Source organism: Tupaia chinensis, unplaced genomic scaffold, assembly GCF_000334495.1.
Source record: "Tupaia chinensis unplaced genomic scaffold, TupChi_1.0 Scaffold138407_1, whole genome shotgun sequence".
Taxonomy (NCBI): domain Eukaryota; kingdom Metazoa; phylum Chordata; class Mammalia; order Scandentia; family Tupaiidae; genus Tupaia; species Tupaia belangeri.
In genome coordinates this window covers 1,299,534-1,322,786 of record NW_006198305.1, presented here as the reverse complement: position 1 = coordinate 1,322,786, position 23,253 = coordinate 1,299,534, and the positions used below count along the sequence as shown (strand labels likewise).

Sequence of the window (23,253 nt, the reverse complement as noted above, 5' to 3'; positions counted from 1 at the left end):
CGTCCCATAGGTCAGTGTGTATTATGTCAACACTGGTTTAAGAAATTCCATTCATGTTAGGGGCTGGCAGGTGGTGTGGTGGTTAAAGGCACTGGAATCCCATATGGCCAACTGTGGTTCAAGTCCTGGACCTGGTGACTTGCTTTCTTACTTTCCCTCTCTCTCTTTCACTCTGTACCTCTCTGGTCAAAATTTAAAATAAGTAAAATAAATAAAGTCAAATTAAAATAATTCTAGGAAAAAAAATTCAGTTCATGTTTAAGAATCCTACTTGGGGGACCACCAGATGGCATAATGATTACGTTGCTGGACTCTCACATAGTTGACTGTGATTCTAGTCCCGGACTGGTGACTTAAACCTCATGCCGGGAGCATGTGCATGTGTGTCCAAAATCCCCAGAGAAGAATGGAGGAGAGGGATTGTGGTGTGTCCATCCCCCCCAGAGGGTGATTTCTCTGGTGAGTGCACATATCCTATAGCAAAAATCTCTCTCAAAAAAAAAAATCCCAGGAGATGGCATAATGGTTATGTCGCTAGACTTTCACATGGCTCACAGTGGTTTGAGCCCAGTCCGAGAGGCCGAAACTCATGCTGGGTGTATATGTGTGTGTCCACAATCCCAAGAGGAGAACAGAGAAGGGATTGCAGCAGCATCATTTCCCGAGGGATGTGGAGGGGTGACTTTTATTTATCTCTTTCTGTCTCTGTCTCTGGCGAGCACACATGCCCTATAGCAAAAATCTCTCTGGAAAGAATAAAGACCTCTACTTGGGAAGAGTTTTAGAGGACCTGTTTAGTACAGTGTTATCAAAGTAGATATGGGATTTCTGGGACCAGCAGATGGTATAATGGTTACATCCCTGGACTCCCACATAATCAACCATGGTTTGAGTCCTGGACTTGGTGACTTAAAACTAATGCCAGGGGGCCATCAGTTAGTATAATGGCTATGTTGCTGGACTCTCATGTAGTTGACTACAGTTCGAGTCCCGGACCGAGTTGCTTAAACTCAAACTGGGCGCATGTATGTGTGTGCCCAAGATCCCAAGAGGAGAGTGGAGAAGAAGGGATTGCACGTAGCCATCCCCCCAGCAGGTGATTTCTTGCTTTCTGTCTCTCTGTCCCTCTCTGTCTTTTCTGGCGAGTGCATGCGCCCTATAGCAGAAACCTCTCAAAAACAAACAAACGAACAAACACACAATCGGGCACATGTGTGTGAATTCCCAAAATCCCAAGAGGAGACTGGAGGAAAAGAGATTTTGGCATAGCCATTCCCACTGGGGCGTGATTTCTCGTTTTCTGTTTTTCTGTCTCTGTCTGGCAAGCGTATGCTCCCTATAGCAAAAATATCTCTCAAAAAAAGGGGGGAGGGTTTCAGAAGAAAAATGTACTCTCTTATATGTAATCTCTTACATATGTAATTTATGTTGAGAATATTTAATCCAGTAACTCTTCTTGCCTGCATGTCGTGTTATAGTTACTGTCTTGCCAGCTTTATTGGCAAATTATCTATCATATGTAGTTTGTTAGAATAATTTTGTTTGGGGCCGGCAGGTGGCATGAAGGTTCTAAGAGTGTTGGATTCCCACATGGCTGACCTTGGTTCAAGTCCTGGTGGCTTACTTTTTCAATTTTCCTCTCTCTCTTGCACCCTTGCTCTCGCTCTCACTCTGTCGCTTTCTGGTCATATATAGAAAGAAAGAGAGAAGGAAGGAAGGAAGGAAAGAAAAAAAGTTAAATAAAATAATTCTTAAAAAAGTAATTATGGGGACCAGCAGTTGGTGTAATGGCTATAAACTCCCATGTAGTTGACTGCAGTTTGACTCCTGGACCTGGTAGCTTAAACTCATGCGTGCCCAAGATCGTGAGAGGAGAATAGAAGAAAAGGGATTGTGGTATGGCCATTTCCCCTGGGGGGTGATTTCTTGCTTTCTGTCTCTGTCTCTCTCTGTTTTTCTGGCAAGCGCACGCACCCTATAGCAAAAACCTTTTCAAAAAAGAAAAAGTAATTATGTTTACCAGACGTTTTGATTTTTCAAAGATTAGGATATTTGGGACCTGCAGATGGCATAAGTTATGTTGATAGACTTCCACATGGCTGACTGTGGTTTGAGTTCTGGATCTGGAGGCTTGAAACACACCAGATGCATGGTGGGGGTGCCCAAAATCTCATGGGGAGAATGGAGGAGAAGTGATTGGAGCATGGCCAGCCCCCAGGGGGTGATTTCTTGCTTTCCGTCTCTCTGGCAAGCACACATGCCCTATAGAAAAATCTCTCAAAAAAAAAAAAAAGAAAAAAAAAGAAAAAAAAAGACTAGGATATTTAATCATAGAGAGTTGTAGGTAGCTGCCCTAGAGATATTTTAAAGTTTCACTTGATGAAACTATGTATTAGTTTCAATAGATCCTAAGCGACATGTTGTTAACAAATCAGTTTGACAGATTTTTTAAATATCTATATATTTTTAATTCATAATAGAGTGAATGCATGCATACGTGGGAGAGAGGGGAGAGGAGCACCTCACAGCATCTGGTCACACTGGGATTATTCCCCTTCTCTATTCCTCCAGCCTGTTAGATACGGGGCACTCATTTTGTGTGCCTGCTATGTTTTAGCCTGACTGGGTCAGTAATTCAAATCATGTTGTCATGTGGAATCTGGCTTCTCTTTCTCTCTCTCTCTCTCTTTTTTTTTTCTTTCAGATTTTTGTGCTCACTGGAGAGACAGTGAGAGAGAAAGAGAGAAATCACCCCTCAGGGACTGCAGCAATCCTTCTCCATTCTTGTGGGATTTGGGGGCACACATGCACATGAACCCAGCATGATTTTCAAGCTGCCAGGTCTGGGATTTAAACTGTGATTGACCATGTGGGAATCTAGCACCTTAACAACTACACCACCTATTGGTCCCAGGATCTGACTTCTCTTGACAGGCCATTTTTATGGCAGTTCCACAGAGCTGGCCCAGTTTGATAGACTTCTTGTACATGTCATCAGTTAAGCAGTTATTGATCAAACCATTAACCAGGACCAGCCCTACAGCCTAGTGGTTAAAGGATCTGGATCTCACCTGACTGACCGCCGTTCCAATCCTGGCCTGGTGGCTTGAAAAACACACTAGTTTCATACAAGCATATGCCCCAAATCCTGTCAGGATGGAGAAATGGAGGAGAAGGGATTGTGGTGTGACAACACCCCTTTGGGAGAGTGCCCTTCAACAAGTGCATACACCCTCTGCAATAAAAAACAAACAAAAAACTAACCAGCATTTTCTCACATTCATTATTTCATGGTCCCTTAATTAGGACTGCTAATTACTTATTTATTCATTCATTATCACGCTGTTTCCTTTTTTCCTTCATTGAGAAGATCAAACAAAACCATACTGTCTAAATTCTAGACACTTAGCTATTTCCATATTTTTTTTTCTAATCTATTTTTTCCTTCCTTAGTTAAGGGAAAATGTACTCCTGAGTTACTTTATTTCTACCTCTGACCTGAATCCTATCCTAATCTTTTTCCTGATTTCTTTTTCCTGTCTTGTCTTTGTATACTTTGTATCTCTCCTTATATTTAGTTAATGAGTAGGATCTGTGAACATGCATTATCAAATTCCTTGTCTTCCCTATAAACTTGATTCATCTTTTATGTGCCTCATTTTCATGCTATTGACTTTTCTTTTCTTTCTTTCTTTTTTTTTTTTTTTTTTTTTTTTTTTTTTTTGCCATAGGGCACATGCGCTCCCCAGAGAGAGAGGCAAAGTGAGAGGTCACTTCCCAGGGGGAATGGCCATGCTGCAATCTTCTCCTCCATTCTCCTTTTGGGATTTTGGGCATGCACGCACACACACACACACACACACACACACGATGTGATTTTTAAGCCACTAGGTCTAGTACTCAACGATGTGATTTTTAAGCCACTAGGTCTAGTACTCAAACCACTGTTGGCCACATGGGTGAGTTTAAGCCACCAGGTCTGGGATTTGAACCACAATCGGCTACATGGGAGTCCAGCGACATAGCCATTATGCCAACTACTGGTCCCTCCTCCCCTTTTTCATGATAGCACATGCTTATGCATTTGAGGCGGGGTTAGGGATGAGCACACTCTATAGGGTCTGGTCACATCTAAGTCCCTTCTTCAAGTCTTCCAGCTCATTGGATGTGGGGCATTTATACACATGTCCAGTGTTCCGGCTGACCACATCAGGAACTTAGACCTTGGTTACCATTGTAGGATCTAGCTTTTCTTAAGCAGTGTGTTACAGCTGTGATGACCTGGAATTATTTTCTTAATTTCTTTTTTTTTCTTTTTCTTTATATTTAATCATTGTACATCTTTATAGTGTACAATATAGTTTTTTCAGAATATGCATGCAGTAGCCTAGATTTTTTTAAAAAGAATTATTTTTATTTAACTGTATTTATTTTATTTTAATTTGAGCAGAGAGGTAGAGGTAGAGAGAGAGAGAGAGAGAGAGAGAGAGAGAGAGAGAAATTGAGAAAGCAAGCTGACAGGTCCAGGACTGGAACCATGGTTGGCCATGTGGGAGTCCAGTGCCATTAACCACCACACCACCTGCTGGCCCTGGTAGTCTAGATTTTATTTGTATTTACATTTATTCAGTTTACAACTATACAGCATACAAAATGTTTTTTCCAAGGATGGTATATACCGAATGTCTGTACTCCATGACAGAAACTGAGAGATTGGAAAGTATAAAAGCAGGTAGGCCAACTATAGAAGCCAGAGATACCATAGGAGGAAGAGAGTTGGGAGAAAAATGTTTAAAAGACACAAAAATGATGACAAGGTATACAGCAGCATCCTTGACTGGACCAGTATACACCCCATTCATGCTTGGAATAGGCATATATATATATTTTTTTTTTCTGGAGAGATTTTTGCTATAAGGTATGAACTCTTGCCCAAGAGACAGAAAGTGAGAAGTTGCCGGCAGGAGGGATGGTCATGCTGAAAACCCTTCTTCACCATTCTCCTCTTGGGATTTTGGACACACTCACACACAAACACACACACACATATACCGGCCATGAGTTTGAAGCCGCCAGGTCTGGGACTCAAACTGCACTACGTGGGAGTCTGGTGATGTAATCACTATACCTTCTGCTGGTCCCGAGGCATATAATTTTTAATTTATTTTTTCCATGAGTGAGAGTGAAAGAGTGAGCACCTTCGAGTCCTGGTACTACCATCCATCCCAGCCTTATTTTCTTAATTTCATTTCTTATTGTTCATTGTTAATCTTTAGAAATACAGTAGATTTTTGTATCTTATGACATTGCTAAACTCATTTTTGAGTTCTAAGAGTACATTAGTAGAATTCTTAGATTTTCTACACATAAGATTATATCATCTACAAAAGGAGAGTTTTTTTTTTTTTTTTTTTTCTTTCCTTCTTTAACTGCCAGAATGGTGTATGTGCTGGGGTGGAGGATGCAGAAAGTGCTCTACAATGGGGAGTGGTCATGTTGCAGTCCTTTTCCTCCATTTCTCTCTTATGTCAAGGTTTTGGGCATACATATACACATGCCTGGTTTGTTTTTCAAGCCGTTAGGACTGGGATTCATAGAGCAGTTGGCCATGTGTGATCTAGCTCCTCATGCACTGACTGACCTTAACCACTGCACTGTGGAATGGTCTGAGATAATTTATAAGCTTGCTGAACCCATTGATGAGTTGTAACAATATTTTAGTAGATTCCATAAAATTTTATGTAACTTGATCATGTAATCTATAGTTTTTTTTTCCTTTTCAATTTGAATGCTTTCTACTTCTTTTACTTGCCTAATCATTCCCACAAGAACATAAAATACAATTGAATAGAAATGACAAAAATGGATACTTTGTCTTGTTTTCTGATATTAGAGAAAATATTTTTAGTCTTTCACTACTATTGAGTTTGTTAGCTATGAATTATTTGTAGATGCCCTTTATCTGATTGAAGAACTTCCATTCTGTTCTTAGTTTAAGTGTTGCTATCATGAAAGATGGTTGGATTTTGTCAAATGCTCTTTTTTTAGTTTTTTGAGACGATTAGATGATTGTGTATGTGCTTTCTTTCTTCTTTCTTTCTTTCTAGACCACAGATTAGTTTGTTTTTAACACCCATCATCCCATGAATTCATAGGGAATAGATTCCAATAGTTCAGGCTCCTTTCCATTGGTTCTCACAAAGTGTGCTTCTCTGGGTGGAACAAGCTGGTGCTTTAGTTGAACCCAGGTACCTTTCTCTTTGACTTTTTTCTTTTTCTGGTCATTTTCCTTCACAGGTTTTAGGAAGCTATCTCTGCTCTTAGAATGCTTAATATGCTCAATACACACATTCATTCTCTTGGCAAGAATCTTGCCCTTAACTTGTTTGTTTACAACAATGCCCACAGCATGCTGGGTAACATTGTAGACTCTTCCAGTTTTGCCATGGTAACATTTGTGGGGCATTCCTTTTTGAACAGTACTCACTCCCTTAATGTCTACAATATCACCTTTCTTGTAGATTCACATATATGTTGCCAAAAGAACAACTCCATGTTTTCTAAAAGGCCTAGAGAGCATATATTGGGTGCCTCTCCTCTTATCCTTTGTGTTCATCATTCTTACCCTTTGTGTTCATCATTTTGTTTAGTTACTGGAAGATGGCAGTTCCAGTCAAAAGGCTCTATTTTCTTTTTTCATGTGTGCTAAAGGGTGCGTGTACTCCATGTTCTCACTAGAGAGAAACAGAGAGGGAGAGGAAAAAGAATCTCCCATGGAGAATGGTCATGCCACAATCCTTTCTCCCCCATTTTTCCCACCTTTTGGGATTTATGACATGCATGCACATGCTCCTAGAATGTTTTTCAGCTCTAGGTCCAGGACTGGAAGTATGTAAAGGATCTAAGAATAGTTTTCATTTGACTTTCATTGTCATTTGGTCAGTTATCGGACAAATGGTATGAATTTCAAAAAACATTGTAATTGTTTATGCCCATTTCAAAATACTAAATCCTGTGCCAGCAGGCAGTGTGGTGGTTAAGGTGCTGGACCTCCCACATGGTCAACCATGGTTTGAGTCCCAGACTTGGTAGCTTATTTGTTCACTTTCTCTCTCTCTTTCTCTCTCTATCTCCTCCTTTCTCTCTCTGGTCAAATTAAAAATAATAATGATAATAAAAAATAAATAATTCTTTAAAAAGTAAACATACTAAGTCCTGTATCTGAGTCCATAGGCATACTTTTACTTTATGTTTCACTCTAGAGAGGCTATATTCATTTTGAAACATTTAAACAGGCTATGTCTAAAGATTTGAAGGTATTGTTAGGTAGGTACAAGGTTTTCTTTCATAAGTGTTCTTTCATCTGTGACAATATAGGTGGTTTTATTATCATAAAACAAGATTTGTTTGCTGGGTAGTTTTAGTTTTAAATTATCACTCCAGAATTTATGTGTGTATTATGTAGTTGTCTTATTTAAAGCAGAAAGTATTGCCTATTTTATGTGACAATTGTAAATTTTAAATGTGATAATTTTCTTTAGTTTTTTTGTCTTCAGAAAGATAACTTTAGGTTCTTTCAGTTCTTTGTTACAAAAGACATTTTCTTTTAAGCTCTTGAGCATCATTCTGTGTGTTTGTTACATGTTCTACAAATGCCAGTGTATTTGCCATTGGATGTTTTTGTTGGGAAATCTTGGTGTTAGTAAATTGAATACATGTATTACATTTACCTATTTATTTTATGCCTTACTCAAAGAAAACTTAATTTCAGCTTTGAGCTGATTATTCTTTCTTAAAACTAACCATCTGTACAGAGATAAAATCAAAACATTGAGGGGAAGATTGCAGCAAATGGCTTAAATATCTGAATAAGTTTGGAAGCATCTTTGGAAATTTCTCTGCTGTCAAATTTAACTTGTGTGTGACATTTACAGGGATGTTGTGGAGATGATAGTGGTCTCATGGAAGTAGAGGGAGCTCATCCATCACGGACGATGAGTATTAATGCTGCAGAGTTAAAACAGCTTCTACAAAGCAAAGAAGAAAGTCCAGAAAATTTGTTCCTTGAACTAGAGAAGCTTGTTTTGGTAAAAACAAACAAACAAACAAAAAAAAAAAACCCCAAAAAACAAAACAAACAGAGCACTCCTGAGACATATTTTTTTCTTAGTTTGATGAGTTTTTCATAGTGGCCTTTTAAATAGAGAACCTTTATTTGAATATTTATACTATTTCAAATAATCTTTGAGTTAATAATTTGGAGTCAAGTCTTCCATACTGTCATGAATCTTAAGGAATTAATGAAGGTAGTACTCTTTGAATTGTCCATTCTTTGGGTGCAGGGTGCTCCCCTGCTGCCATTGTGTAGAAATAAAATGACAAGTGTTTTTGGTGTTTGTTTTATTTTAATTTATTAAATGTAAAGGTTATAATTTCTTGATGGTGCTCCAGATTTCTTAGTAGTGAAATATCCTTTTCTACTAGAATCAGTAGATTATGGGCATAAATGCTCAGGTTTTACTTGTACCTTCTTATTTTGCTTTTTTTGTATTTAGGAACATTCAAAAGATGATGACAATCTGGATTCCTTGTTGGACAATGTGGTTGGACTTAAGCAGATGCTGGAGTCATCAGGTGATCCTTTACCTCTTGGTGACCAGGATATAGAACCAGTACTTTCAGCTCCAGAATCTCTGCAGAATCTGTTTAATAATAGGTAAAACAAGTCATGTTTTGTGATTGAGAAGATAATGTTTGTGTAAGGGATGGACTCTAGAAAGGATTTTTTTTTTTTTTTTTTTTTTTCCCATAAAGGTCTAGGATAGTATAAATTTAATTCTAGGTTTTGCAGAGTCAGCAGGTTACATGGTGGTTAAGACTTTGGATGCCATATGGCCAATTCCATGGTTTGAGTCTTGTCCCAGAGGCTTGAGAATCACTCAGGTGTGTGTGCATATGTACTCAAAATTGCACAAGGAGAGTGGAGGAAAAGGGGTTGCGGCATGGCCATCCCTCCTGGGGAATGATTTCTTTTTTTTTTTTGCTATAGGGCATGTGCGCTTGCCAGACAGAGAGAGACAGAGAGACAGAAAGCGAGAAATCACCCCCCAGAGGGGATGGTCACGCCGCAATCCCTTCTCCTCCATTCGCCGCTCGGGATCTTGGGCATGCACGCACACGCGCCCAGCGTGAGTTTTAAGCCACCAGGTCCAGGACGTGAACCGTGATCGACTACGTGGGAGTCCAGTGACATAACCATTACGCTAACTGCTGGTTCCCATGATTTCTTTTTTCATCTCTCTCAGTTTCTGTCTGTCTCTGGTGAGCACATGTGCAAAAAAAAAAGATGATTCTAGGTTTTTCAGGCTATGTACAATCTCTGTTGTATATTCTTTTTTTTTTTTTTTAAGAGGTTTTTGCTATAGGGCATGTGCGCTTGCCAGACAGAGAGAGACAGAGAGACAGAAAGCGAGAAATCACTCCCCAGGGGGGAATGGCCATGCCGCAATCCCTTCTCCTCTGTTCTCCTCTCGGGATCTTGGGCACGCATGCACACGCGCCTGGCGTGAGTTTTAAGCCACCAGGTCCAGGACGTGAACCGTGATCGACTACGTGGGAGTCCAGTGACATAACCATTACGCTAACTGCTGGTCCCTGTTGTATAATATTCTTTTCTTTCGTTTTCTTTTTAAATTTAAATTTAATTAGTTTCTGAGTTCTTGTATATCTGTTCTTTTTGGAGAGGTTTTTGCTATGGTGTGCTCGCCAGAAAGACAGATAGAGATGGAGAGACAGAAAGCGAGAAATCACCCCCCAGGGTAGATGGCCATGCTGCAATCTCTTGTTCTCCATTCTCCTCTCAGGATCTTGGGCATGCACGCACACGTGCCGGACGTGAGTTTAAGCCACTGGGTCTGGGACTCGAACCATGGTCGACTATATGGGAGTTCAGTGACATAGCCGTTACACTAACTGCTGGTCCCTCCTGCACATCTGTTCTTTTTAATTTTTGTTATAGACTGTGCATACTTGTCCAAAAGGGGAAAAGTGAAAAAATGAGAAAACTCTCCCCAGGATTTTGGACATATGTGCACACATGCCTGGTGTATTTTTCCAAGCTGCCAGGTCTGAGACTCAAACTATGCACTTGGCTATGTGGAATCCAGCTGCCTTAACCACCATGCTACCAGCTAGCTCTCTTTTGTTTTTTAAAAAAATGTTTAAAAAATGTACAAACTATGACTAGTTTATAGATTGTACAAAAATAGGGCAGCAGAACAGGCCATGGTTTATTGTTCTCTGGTCTAGAAGACCTTAGTCTTTAGAGTGCCATGGCCATAATGACCGTTCAATGTGACAGAATTTTTTTTTTTTTTTTAAGGTTTTTACCAAAGGGCTTAGGTGCTTGCCAGAGAGAGCCAGTGAGCAGGAAAGTGAGAAATCACCCCCCCAGAGGGGATGGTCAAGCAGCAATCTCTTGTTCCTCCTGGGATTTGGGGCATGTGTGCACATTTATCTGGTATGACTTTCAAGCCTCCAAGTCTGGGACTAGAACCAGTGAGAGTAAAGCACTATAACCAGTATGCCACCTGCTCACTCCTAGAATTAGTTCCTGAGTTAAAAAAAATATACATATGGGCAGTTTATAAACTGGCACATTACAATAAAATTGCCGTTTTGGAAATAAACCAGAGATTTATTTTACTGAAAAGTTCTAATTTGTTATAGCCTGTTAAGTTTCCAAGTTATTAATCTTTAGGGATATTTGATCATTTTCTTTTTTCTTTTTTTGGAGAGGTTTTTGCTATAGGGCGTGTGCGCTTGCCAGAAAGACAGAGAGAGACAGAGAGACAGAGAGACAGAAAGCGAGAAATCATCCCCTGAGGGGATGGCCATGCCATAATCCCTTCTCCTCCATTTTCTTCTCAGGATCTTGAGCGTGCGCACACACACGCCGGCGTGAGTTTACCCCCCCCCAGGGGGGATGGCCACGCCGCAATCCCTTCTCCTCCATTCTCCTCTTGGGATCTTGGGCACGTATGCACACGTGCCCAGTATGGTTTAAGCCACTGGGTCTGGGACTCGAACCACAGTCGACTACATGGGAGTCCAGCGACACAGTCATTATGCCAACTGCTAGTCCCAAATAAAATAATTCTTAAAAATAAAACACTTGAGGTTTATTACCTGTTGACGAGGATGTGTATGGTGGTCTCACCTGGGCTGGACTGAGGTGTGTATCATGCCGGGTAAAGTCTCTCACAATCTAAATGCTGTGTAGCGGTTTAATGTACGAATAATAATAATAATAAACACTCGGGGGCTGACAGGTGGCTTGGTGGTTAAGGGCTCTAGACTCCCACATGGTCAATCACAGTTAGAGTCTCAGACCTGGCAGATTGCTTTCTCACTTTTTCTATCTGTGTCTCTCTCTGGCCAAATTAAAATAAATAAATAAACTAATAAATAAATAAAGTTAAGTAAAAAAAGAATTTTTGGGGAAAAAAGAATTATTTTATTTAAATTTATGTATTTATTTATTTTATTTTGACCAGAGAGGGGAGGGACGAGGGTTGGGAGGAGTGAGAAAGCAAGCCAACAGGTCTGAAACTCAAACCGCCGTTGGCCATGTGGGAGTCCAGCACCCTTAATTACCATGCCACCTGACAGTCCCCTCCCCTTTTTGGTTTTAAATTTGCCAGAGGACACATATGCTTGCTGGGGTGAGAGAGAAAGAAAGTGAAAAAGCTCCCTGACCCCAATAGGCAATGGTCATCCTGTAATCCCTTCTCCATTTCTCCTTTCATGATTTTGGGAGTACATGCACATGTGCTCGGTGTGCTTTTCAAGCCACTAGATCTGGGACTTAAACTGCATAGTTGCTCCCTGGAGTCTAGCTGCTTAACTACCACACTTTGGGCTGGTCCAGGACATTTAGTTCCTTTTTCCTTTTTTGAGAGATTTTTGCTATAGGGCACATGTGCTTGCTGGAGGCAGAGAGACAGAAAGCAAGAAATTACCTCCTGGGGGAATGGCCACATCGAAATCCCTTCTCCAATTTCTTCCCAGGATTTGGGCCACATATGCACATGTACCCAGCATGAGTTTCTAGCTGCTGGGTTGGGGACTTGAACTGTGGTTGACCATGTAGGAGTTCAGCAGTGTAACCATTCCACTGTCTGGGTGGGGTACCCCTCCCCCCTCTTCTAACTGCTGGTTCCCCCCACCCCCTTTTTTTTTTTGAGAGGTTTTTGCTATAGGGTGCCTGTGCTCGCAAGAAAGACAGAGAGACAGAAAGCAGGAAATCATTCCCTCAGGGAGGATGGCCATGCTGCAGTCCCTTTTCCTCTATTCTCCCCTTGGGATCTTGGGCGTGCACACACATGCGTGCGTGGCGTGAGTTCAAGCCACCGGGTCCGGGACTCGAACCACAGTTGACTACACAGGAATCCAGTAACGTTAGCCATTATGCCATCTGCTTGTCCCTCCCTCCCTTTTTTTGAATCAAATTTGCCCACAAAGGGAATCTTATTTTATTCCTTTACAAAAAGGTCAACTATAATCAAATGAAGTTCAATCGTCTTCATGATAAAACAAAAGATGTTGCTTGGAACTAGATCACTTGACCCTTTCTCTTATCTCCTCTTAGTTGAAAATGCTTATGATGTCTGGGTGGTTAAGGTGCTGGACTCCCACATGGCCCAACATGGTTCAAGTACTAGACCTGGAGGCCTGAAAATCACAGCAGGCACCTGTGTATGTGTGCCCAAAATCTTGAGGAGAATGGTAGAGAAGGGATTGCAGCATGGCCATCCCCCTCTATTTCTCATTTTTCCCTTTCTCTCTTTCTCTCCAGTGAGTGCATGCACCCTATGGCAAAAACATTAAAGAAAAAAAATGAGAATCGATAAAAAAAAAAAAAAAATTCTTGCATCTTTAAATACCAGCATTCTCTTACATTTGCAGTTGGGCTTAACCACATTCAAGCCTCAGCTCAATTTTCTTTGTAGTTTTTGCCTTTTTTCTAGAAAATAGGCTTAGTCAGTCTACCATAGCCACTCTGCTTCCTGTTATAACGTCACTTTCTCAGAACATATAGAGAATCTTTGCCCTTTTTAATTCTTTTAAAAAATTATTTATTTATTTACTTTTACTCACCAGAAAGAGGCAGAGAGAGAGGGAAAGTGAGTAAACAAGCCTCCAGGTCCAAACTCAAACTACAGTCAGCCATGTTGAAGTCCATCACTTAAACCACAATGCCACCTGCTGGCCTCATTCTTGCCCTTTTTGTACTGTGTCACTTTGTGAGGTTGGTGCTTGCTACCCTTCTTATAGAAAGTGTGGTGGGTTTTGGGACATTCACCATGAATATGGTTGTGCTATCTGCACAGAAAGAGAGAGACTGGGCCAGAAATGGAAGTATACTATATTCAGGATAGTTAATTCTTTATTTTTAAAACATTTTATTTATTTTTTATTATCATTATTCTTTTTAAAAAATATTTATTTTTAATTTTATTTATTATTATTATTCTTCACTTTTGAACAGAGAGAGACAGACAGAAAGGGAGAATGAAAAAGCAATCCATCAGGTTTGAGACTTGAACCGTGATTGGCCATGTGGGAGTACAGCGTCTCAACCACAATGCCACCTGCTGGCCCTATCATTATTGTTCTTTACTTTGACCAAAGACAGAGAGGGAAAGTGAGAAAGCAAGCCACTGGGTCTGGGACTCGAACTGTGACCAGCCATGTGGGAATCCAGCACCTTAGCCACCATGCTACCTTCTGGCCATTGGGATAATTTTTGAATAGCTTTTTCTTCTTTTAATGAGAGAAGCAGACAGAGATTGGTAATTTTTACAGAGTCTTACTATGTCAAGATTTTTTTACCCTGGCCTCCCAGTTAGCTAGGATTACAGGCATGTGCTACTGCCCCAGACTGGATTTGTGGTCTGAACCCAGGTACTCTTGTGGCCCTTGCCTTGTCCCAGAACATCTTGACATTTGGGACAACTCAATTATGTCTTGAATAGCTTTCTGAAATAGTATTTTCAAGTGCTAATTTTAGTAATACTTCAAAGGGTATTATTTTTAATTGTCCCCCCCATAGAATTTACTTAGAAGATAAGCTAAAATACTTGATTTTAGAATTCTGCTTTTCACCAACTACTCTCTTTTTTCTAGGACTGCCTATGTGCTGGCTGATGTCATGGATGATCAGTTGAAATCTATGTGGTTCACTCCATTTCAGGCTGAAGAGATTGATACAGATCTGGACTTGGTATAAATGATTTTATTACTGAATAATTAGAAAAAAGTTACTGTGTTTTTTCTGTTTCATTGTGTATTGTGAACATTGTAATAGTTTACATGTTATATAACTATTAAGGTCCATTTGGAAGGCCAAGGGTATTGGAATGGTGGTTAAGGTGCTGGATTCCACATGGCTGACTTCTGTGTTTGAGTCCCTGTGGCTTGAGAAACATGCTGGATGCATGTGTGTACACACCCCAAATCCTGAGAAGACAGTGGGGAAGGGATTGCAGAGTGGTCATTCCCCTGGAGGGTGATTTCTCACTTTTCCTCTCTCTCTCTGGCAAGTGCATGCATCCTGTGGCAAAAATCTTTAAAAGATAAAAGTTCATTGGGGGATGAGCACTACATTATTTTTCTGCCAGTTGCCCACTTAATGGCATTTAGAACTCTGTTTCTTTTATTTTTTTTTAGAATTATTTAATTATTATTATTACTAGCAACTATTACAGTTGCTAGTGGCAACTATATTAGGCAGTATAGCTTTAACTTGAATCACAACTATCTTGTGATGATAATTGTGATTTTACATGCTGTGGAGAAATTTTAGATCCAAGTTTGATTAATTTGATTGAAATCTAAATAAATTCAATTTCAACTTCTCTGAAATTAAACTTAGGTTGTCATCTCATTAAATATGTAAAACTTTTGGGAATTTGTGGTATAGAATCCTTTTTTAACAGAAATGTTGACTGTGCATTTGGGGAGGAGGGCAGATACAGTGAGAGGGAAAGTGAGAAATCACCCTCCAGGGATGGTATAGCCTTGCTGCAATCCCTTGTCCTCCTAGAATCTTGGACACTCATGCACATGTGCCTGGTGTGACTTTCAATGTACTCGGTCCGGGACTCGAACTGTTGCCGCCAAGTGGGAGTCCAGTGACATATTTGCTATGCCATCTGGTGGCCCCTGTAATTTCTTTCTTAGGAGTTCATTATAATGTATAGGTAATAAGAGTTTATATAGTAAATTATTACTCAATAGTTATGTTTATAATATATTTTGGAGTCATCTGCAAAATATATTTTGGAGTCATCTGCAAAATATATTTTGCAGCTGTAAAGCACTGATCAAGAGAAGCTGGATCCCTCATGGTGACTAATGATTTCTAGTCCCTGGCCTGAAGCATACTGGGCATGCTCACAAGTGCCCAGGATCCAACAGGTTGGAGCACTAGAAGAAGCCCAGCATGATCTGCTTTGGAGGGTGATTTTATCTCTGTGCGTGTGCATGTACACATGTGCTCTATCATGAATTAAAAAAAAACAAACAATGTATTTTGCTTCATTTTTATGACTGCAGGTAAAGGTTGATTTAATTGAGCTCTCTGAAAAATGCTGTAGTGACTTTGATTTGCACTCAGAATTAGAGCGTTCATTTTTGTCAGAACCATCATCTCCAGGGAGAACCAAGACTAATAAAGGATTCAAACTTGGGAAGCACAAACATGAGACCTTTATAACGTCAAGGTAAAATTTTTTCCACTGAAGATCTTAATTATGGTCATGTGAGCATATTTATTTTATACACATGACTGTTAAAAAAAGAAGTTGTTATAGCACTCAAATCATGAATATTGTCTGGATTTTCTTTTTAAAGATAATAATTTGACCAGAACACACCCAGCATATTTGTTATTTATTTATTTTTTTATGAGAGTTTTGGAAGGTTTGAACAAGAAGGGAGCTGAACTATTTTTAAAAAAATTGTTAGTCATATCAGTTCTTTGTTGTATAATCCCAGAAAGTAATACACAATCACTTGCAAAGTTAATAGAATTGGGATAAGAAAAAAACAAAGGAAGTTTTCAGTATTCAAAGATTGACTATTATATTTTCACTGGAAACGTGAAAAAAGAAAAGTTTTTCATGGAGTGTTTTTGTTTAAATAGTGGAAAATCTGAATATATTGAACCTGCCAAGCGAGCTCATGTTGTACCACCACCAAGAGGAAGAGGCAGGGGAGGATTTGGACAGGGGATTCGACCTCATGATATTTTTCGTCAGAGAAAACAGAACACAAGTAGACCACCATCTATGCATGTGGATGACTTTGTTGCAGCAGAAAGTAAAGAAGTGGTTACTCCAGATGGAATACCCCCACCAAAACGGCCACTTAAAGTATCACAAAAGATTTCTTCTCGTGGTGGATTCTCAGGCAATCGAGGAGGACGAGGTGCTTTTCACAGTCAAAATAGGTTTTTCACACCACCTGCTTCAAAAGGTAACTATATATATGTGTTTTCTAATGGGTTAGGATATTAGAATATTAAAATGTTGAGTGGAAGTGATTCAGACAGAAGAGATTCATATAAAGTATTTTTGTCTTAATGCAGTTGAGCTGCCTCTAGACCAGTGATAATACTTGTAGAATATTATATTGCTTATAAAACAAAATACCTTATTTTCCCCTTCTTTTAAAATATTTATTTATAATTTATGATTTATATATAATCATTACACATTTGTGTAGGTTACAGAATGGTCCTTTTTTTTTTTTAAATAATTATCTATTTATTAGTATTATTTTCAACTTGCTATAGGGCACATGCATTTGCCAGAGAAAGAGAGAGAGAAAGGAGGCCACTAGGACTGGGATTTGAACTGCAGTTGGCCAGGTGGGAGTCAAGTGTCCAAATCACCATACCACTGTTGGCCCCTAGAATGGTATTTAAATGTATGTATATGGTCTGTAATAAACAAATTGAGGATATAAACATATTCACCATCTTCAGCATTTAACATTTATGTTGTAAACATTCAAAACCTACTCCAGTGGTTATTCTCAAGTATATATTGAACTGTCTATGATGTTCTTTACTGTGAGATACAGTTCTAAAGAAAAAACATTGATTAAAAATCAAGCAATGGACCAGCAGGTGGTGTGGTGGTTAAGGTGCTGGACTCCTACACAGCTAGCCACGGTTTGAGTCTTAGACCTGGCATCTTGAAAATCACACTGGGCATGTGTGCACATATGCCCCAAATCCCAGGACAAGAATAGAGAAGGGATTGTGGTATGGCTATCCTCCCTGGAGAGTGATTTCTTACTTTCCCTCTCACTGTCTGTCTTTCTTCGGCAAGTGCACACACCCTATGACAGAAATCTTAACAAAGAAATTAGTCAACCAAAGATCTCATACATTGACAAAGATAATCTTAACATAGACAATGAAAGAAGAATTTTTCATTTCCATGTAGATGATTGTGGGAGATAAGAGTTTATAATCTGGAAAAATCCGTGGGTATTAATTATTGGTCCACTTAGAGATAGGTAAAATTGTACATAGCAATAGCTCATTAGAAAGATATAGAAAAAAAATACGTTTACTCACATACTGTGACTTGTAAGACCATAGTACTGTGCTATTCATAAAGAAATAAGTCCTCAAAAAGCAAAAAACAAAATTGGAAAGAGATGCTTAAATGCCAAGACATGGTGGGAACCAGCAGTTAGCGTAATGCCTATGTTGCTGGACTCCCATGTAGTCGACCGCGGTTCGCGTCCTGGACCTGGTGGCTTAAAACTCATGCCGGGTGTGTGTGCGTGCGTGCCCTAGATCCCGAGAGGAGAATGGAGGAGAAGGGATTGCCGCGTGACCATCCCCCCCGGGGGTGATTTCTCGCTTTCTGTCTCTATGTCTCTCTCTGTCTGTCTGGTGAGCACATGCACCTTATAGCAAAAACCTCTCAAAAAAAAAAAAAAAAAAAAGAAAGAAAAGCCAAGACATGGTAATGCCAGTGATTTGGTGATTTATGGGCTTTACAGAATTCTTGATTTTAGCCTTTTTAAAATTCATTCAAAGAAAGACTCAGCTACTTGTAACATTTTGAGCTTTCTCTCTACTGTATAGGTTTATACAATGAGCTACGGTTATAATAAATAAATAAATTGAAACCTGGGGAGACAGCTATCTATTAAACAATTGGTGAATTTGTATTTAAACCTGCTTGTGTGTAAAATAGTTGAATCTGCATTTTTAGCCTTTCAGTTGGGAAATTTAGTCTGGACATTCAATGTTGTTGTTAATCTGTTTGGACTTACCTTTTTTCCTAGTTGTTTCGTGTTCTCTTACTTCTGTTTGTCTCCCTTTAGTTTTCCTGGTGTAGCAGTCCCTTAAATATTTTCTGAAAAACTGGTTTCATTTTGGTGAATTCTTTCAGTATTTGTTTATCTGGGAATGATTTTATTTCTCCTTCCCATTTGTAGGATAATCTTCCTAGGTATAGTACTCTTAGCTTTTCTTTTAGCATTTTAAATATGTCTTCTTATTCTTTCCTTGCTTGCATTGTTTCAGTTGAGAAATCTGATGTTAGTCTAATGGAATAACCTTTATAAGTAAGTTGGCTTTTCCCTCTTGACATTTTTAAATGATTTGATTTTGAAAATCACATGGCTTTGATTTAAATTTGATTTTAAAAATCAAATGGCTTTGATTTTTTTTTTTTTTTAAATCCATTTGGCCATGATATGCCTTGGAGAAGATCTTGTATCATTTTGGTGTCCTTTGTATATCCTGGATTTGGCAGTCTGCATGCCTCTCTAAATTTGGAAAGTTTTTAGCTAATATATAAGATGTTTTCTATGCATTTACCTCTCTTCATTTTCTGAAATAGATATTATGCAGATATTCATCCATTTAATGGTGTCTAGGGTTCTCTGTATCTTATCCTCATTTTTTTCTTTATTTTTATTTTTATTTATTTTATTTATTTATTTTTTTTTGGAGAGATTTTCACTATAGGGCACATGCGCTCGCCAGATAGAGAGAGACATAGAGACAGAAAGCGAGAAATCACCCCCCAGGGGGATGGTCATGTCGCAATCCCTTTTCCTCCATTCTCCTCTCGGGATCTTGGGCACGCATGCACACTCACCCGGCGTGAGTTCTACGCCACCGGGTCCGGGACTTGAACTGCAGTCAACTACATGGAAGTCCAGCGACATAGGCATTACGCTAACTGCTGGTTCCCCTTATCCTCATTTTTAATGGTTATTTTATTCTTTGTAGCCTAACAAATATTTAAAGCCTAGTGATCTGCTCTAGATCCTTTGTTCTTGACTACTATGATGCTGCCACTGTGTAGTATATTGAATTTATGGAATTTTCGTTTCTCTTCCTTTACTTTTGAAGAGTAAAAAAATCCTGTCAAATCTTTAATCCAATTGGAACTATATCAGAGATTTTGTCTTCAAGGTCAGAGATATTTCTGTGTAGCCTAAATTGCTGTTGATAGTTTCAAGGGTTTTGGTTTCCTGCATTTTATTCTTTAGCTCCAGAAATTCTGTTTGATTCTTTTTTCAGTATGTCTATCTATTCATGGAGTTTCTCATTCAAGTCATGGGAGAATTTTCTCATCTATTGTAATTGGTTATCTGTTTCTCTTGCATCTCATTGACTTTTGTTACAGTGAACATTCTGAATTCTTTTTCTGACATTCCTGTGATCTCTTGTGCTTTATCCATTTTTGGTGAGGAGTTATGATTCTTTGGGGGGTATTTCCTGATTTTCTATTTCCTGGGGCTCTGCTTTGATTTTTAGTCATCTGGCAATATACTCACTTCTTCCTACTTCTTTGGAGTATGTTTGGAGTATGTTTCTGTACCTAAGTGTTCCTGCACTTCTCTGTGATATGTGTAAACTCTGCCAGTTTCCCTCCTCTACTGTGGGTGGGAGTGTTGAATCTGTAGGAGTTTTGGGCTTAGGTTTTCAGAGAGCAGTTTCTCTCCTTTTAATGCTAAGAGGATTACGGGGAAAGAATTCCTCCAGAGACTATTTTTAGGTGTTTGGTTCTTGTATACCCAAACCTAACTGCTCCCAATATGGATTAGATTGAGCTGATAGGTAGAACTTAAGGTGGTAGACCACTTTGTGCAATGTGCTTGCCTGCAGAGTGGCCTGGCATGGGTCTGCCTGTTGGTCCTGGATGGGCAAGGGGCAGAACAGCATCAGCACATGTAGGGCAGCAGCAACTATCGTATTTATTTATTTATTTTTAAAGAGATTTTGCTATAGGGAGTGTGTACTTGCCAGAGAGACAGAAAGTGAGAAATCATCCCCTGAGGGGATGGCCATACTGCAGTCCCTTCTCTTCTCAAGATCTTGGGCACACATGCACATGCACCCTGTGTGAGTTTTAAGCTGCAGGATCTGAGGCTTGAACCATGTAACCATTACACCATCTGCTGGTCCCATAGCTCTTATTTTCTATCTCTGGGATTGCAGGGTCTCCCTGTTGCTCCTTCTGTCTTTGGGATTGCAGGAACCAGGTATTGGTTCTTTTTCCTTTTTTTAAAGAATCATTTTATTGGGGACCAGCAGGTGGTATGGTAGTTAAAGTGCTAGACATTCCCACATGGCTGACCACGGTTCGGGTCCTGGACCTAGTAGCTTGCTTTCTCACTTTCTCTCTCTCTCTCTCTGTGTCTCTCTCTAGTTAAAATAAAATAAGTAAATGAATAAATAAAATTTAAAAATTCTTTAAAAAAAGAATCATTTTATTTAAATACATGTATTTACTTTTTGAGAGGTTATTGCTAGAGGGCATGTGCGGTCACCAGAAAGACAGAGACAGACAGAAAGTGAGAAATCACCCCCCAGGGGGATGGCCACACCGCAATCCCTTTTCCTCTGGGGATCTTGGGCATGCACGCACACGCTCCCGGCCTGAGTTTAAGCCACCGGGTCCAGGACTCGAACCTCGGTTGACTACATGGGAGTCCAGCGACATAGCCTTTATGCCAACTGCTGGTCCTGTAAATTTATTTATTTATATATAATATAAATTTATATAATAAATAAATAAATAAATAGATAGATAAATAATTGGCCAGAGAGGGACAGAGCAAGCGTGAGAGAGGGAAAGTGAGAAAGCAAGCCACCAGGTCTGGGACTCAAACCATAGTCAGCCAGGTGGGTGTCCAGCATCCTTAACCACCATTCTACCTGCTGGCCCCCAGGTATTGGTTCTTGAATGCCAGAGAGCTCCTTATGTTCCACAGCAGGCTGGGTAGGGATCCCTGTTGATGATCTCAGGTTGAGTGGCCCATCTTTTTTTTTTTTTTTTAAGTTTTTCTTTAATTGTACTATGAGTGATGAGTTTTTATAAAACTGGGCTAGTTATTTTCCTTTCTGAGTAATGTCTATACATTATTTTTATTATTGTACTTACCAACAATTTTCTTAAGATTATTCTACTTGGACCAGCATGGCATAACGGTTAAGGTGTTGGATTCCCACATGGTTGACCACAGTTGAAACTCATGCCCAGTGCATGTGTGTGTGTGCCCAAAATCCAGAGTAAAAAATGGAGAAGAGGGAATTGTGGCATGGCCATCCCCCCACCCCCGGGGGGTGGTGTTTGCTTGTTTATTCTCTGGTGAACACACACACACTATAGCAAAATTCACTCTCTCAAAAAAAAGATAATTCTGGGGCCGGCAGGTGGCGTAGTGGTTAAGGGCACTGGACTCCCACATGGCCGACCACGGCTCGATCCTGGACCTGGCAGCTTACTTTCTTACTTCCTCTCTCTCTCGCTCACTTACTTGCTCTTGTTTCTCTCTGGTCAAATTGAAATATAGTTAAATAAAATAATTTTTAAAAAAAGATAATTCTACTTAATTGAGAGTAGAATAATTTGTTACCTACTTGCTTGCCAAAGTTATATTTATAATCTGTTTGAAATTGTTCCAAGATTTTAGAAACTGAGTATATTTGTAGAAATTATACTTTACTAATGGATTGAGGCCATGTTTTCCAACGTGCTGAATTAAGAGGGTGGGAGTGAAAGATAACAGGAGTTTCATTAATAGTAAACACTTAATATTGATGTAATAGGAACTGTTATAAGCACTTTATATATAATACTCTCATATCAGTCCCATGAAGTAAATTCTCTTAGTACCCACTTTACAGAAGAGAAAAATTGTCAGTCCTCTGTTTAGGCTGTACAAGGAGCCTAACGAATATTTAAAGCCTAGTAGTCTGCTCTAGATCCTTTGTTCTTGACTACTATGATGCTGCCACTGTGTATATTGAATTTATGGAATTTTAGTTTATCTTCCTTACCTTTGAAGATTAAAAACTGTCAAATCTTTAATCCAAGTTAAAGTTACAAAGAAAGTGGATTTTGATTGTATTATTTGTGTTCAGGAAACTACAGTCGACGAGAAGGAACAAGAGGTTCTAGTTGGAGTGCTCAGAATACTCCTCGAGGAAATTACAATGAGAGTCGTGGAGGACAAAGCAACTTCAACAGGGGCCCTCTTCCACCATTGCGACCACTTAGTTCTACAGGTATACATCTTCCCTTCTTGCCATAGGGCGGGCGCCACCACGCCCACATCTTCCCTTCTTAATAATGCCAAAAGAAGGAATATGAATTCCTCCTCTTCAAATTGTTGGATGTCATATATTCATATTAGAAGAGAATATTTTAGAATGTAGCATTTCAATTTTTAAAAAAGTTTGTATATGAATGAATGCTATCTTTTGTAAAAATAATTTTAGATTATTTATTATTTCTAGTATTATCTGAACTATTTCATGGTGAGGTACTTTATTCTTATATTTGAATAATTAAAGTCACTTTTAAGGTACCAGAATGGCACAAAATATGTTAATAATAGAAACATCATACAGTATATTGGTTTTGTTTATAGTATTATATATAGAACCACATATTTGTTTTTTTAAAAATTACTATATGTGGTCTAGAATTCTACTCAGTAGTAGTAGGCCCTACTTCTGTAGGCTGGCCCTGTATTCTTGAGGTTAAAGAGGCTGAGTTCTGACTCTAGCAGCTTGAAAAACATGCCAGCATGTGTATGTGGGTACCCCAAATCCTGACAGGATGGAGAAATGGAGGAGAAAAAATTGCAGCATGAACATGTTCTCTTTTTTTTTTTTGGAGAGATTTTTGCTATAGGGCACGT

The 23,253-nt window shown here is 39.3% G+C and overlaps 1 protein-coding gene across 2 annotated transcripts in view; it reads left to right on the top strand.

Moving 5' to 3' along the window:
• The window catches only part of VIRMA (vir like m6A methyltransferase associated), an 83,825-nt gene that overhangs the window by 59,328 nt on the left and 1,244 nt on the right, over nucleotides 1-23,253 (top strand). The window contains exons 18-23 of one of the 2 annotated variants that reach the window (XM_006161291.3): nucleotides 7,935-8,087; nucleotides 8,556-8,716; nucleotides 14,188-14,284; nucleotides 15,619-15,785; nucleotides 16,208-16,539; nucleotides 22,472-22,615. In XM_006161291.3, the coding sequence (XP_006161353.1) occupies nucleotides 7,935-8,087; nucleotides 8,556-8,716; nucleotides 14,188-14,284; nucleotides 15,619-15,785; nucleotides 16,208-16,539; nucleotides 22,472-22,615 (1,054 nt within the window). The remainder of the gene's footprint in view (nucleotides 1-7,934; nucleotides 8,088-8,555; nucleotides 8,717-14,187; nucleotides 14,285-15,618; nucleotides 15,786-16,207; nucleotides 16,540-22,471; nucleotides 22,616-23,253) is intronic. The other variant, XM_027765468.1, reaches the window with a different exon arrangement.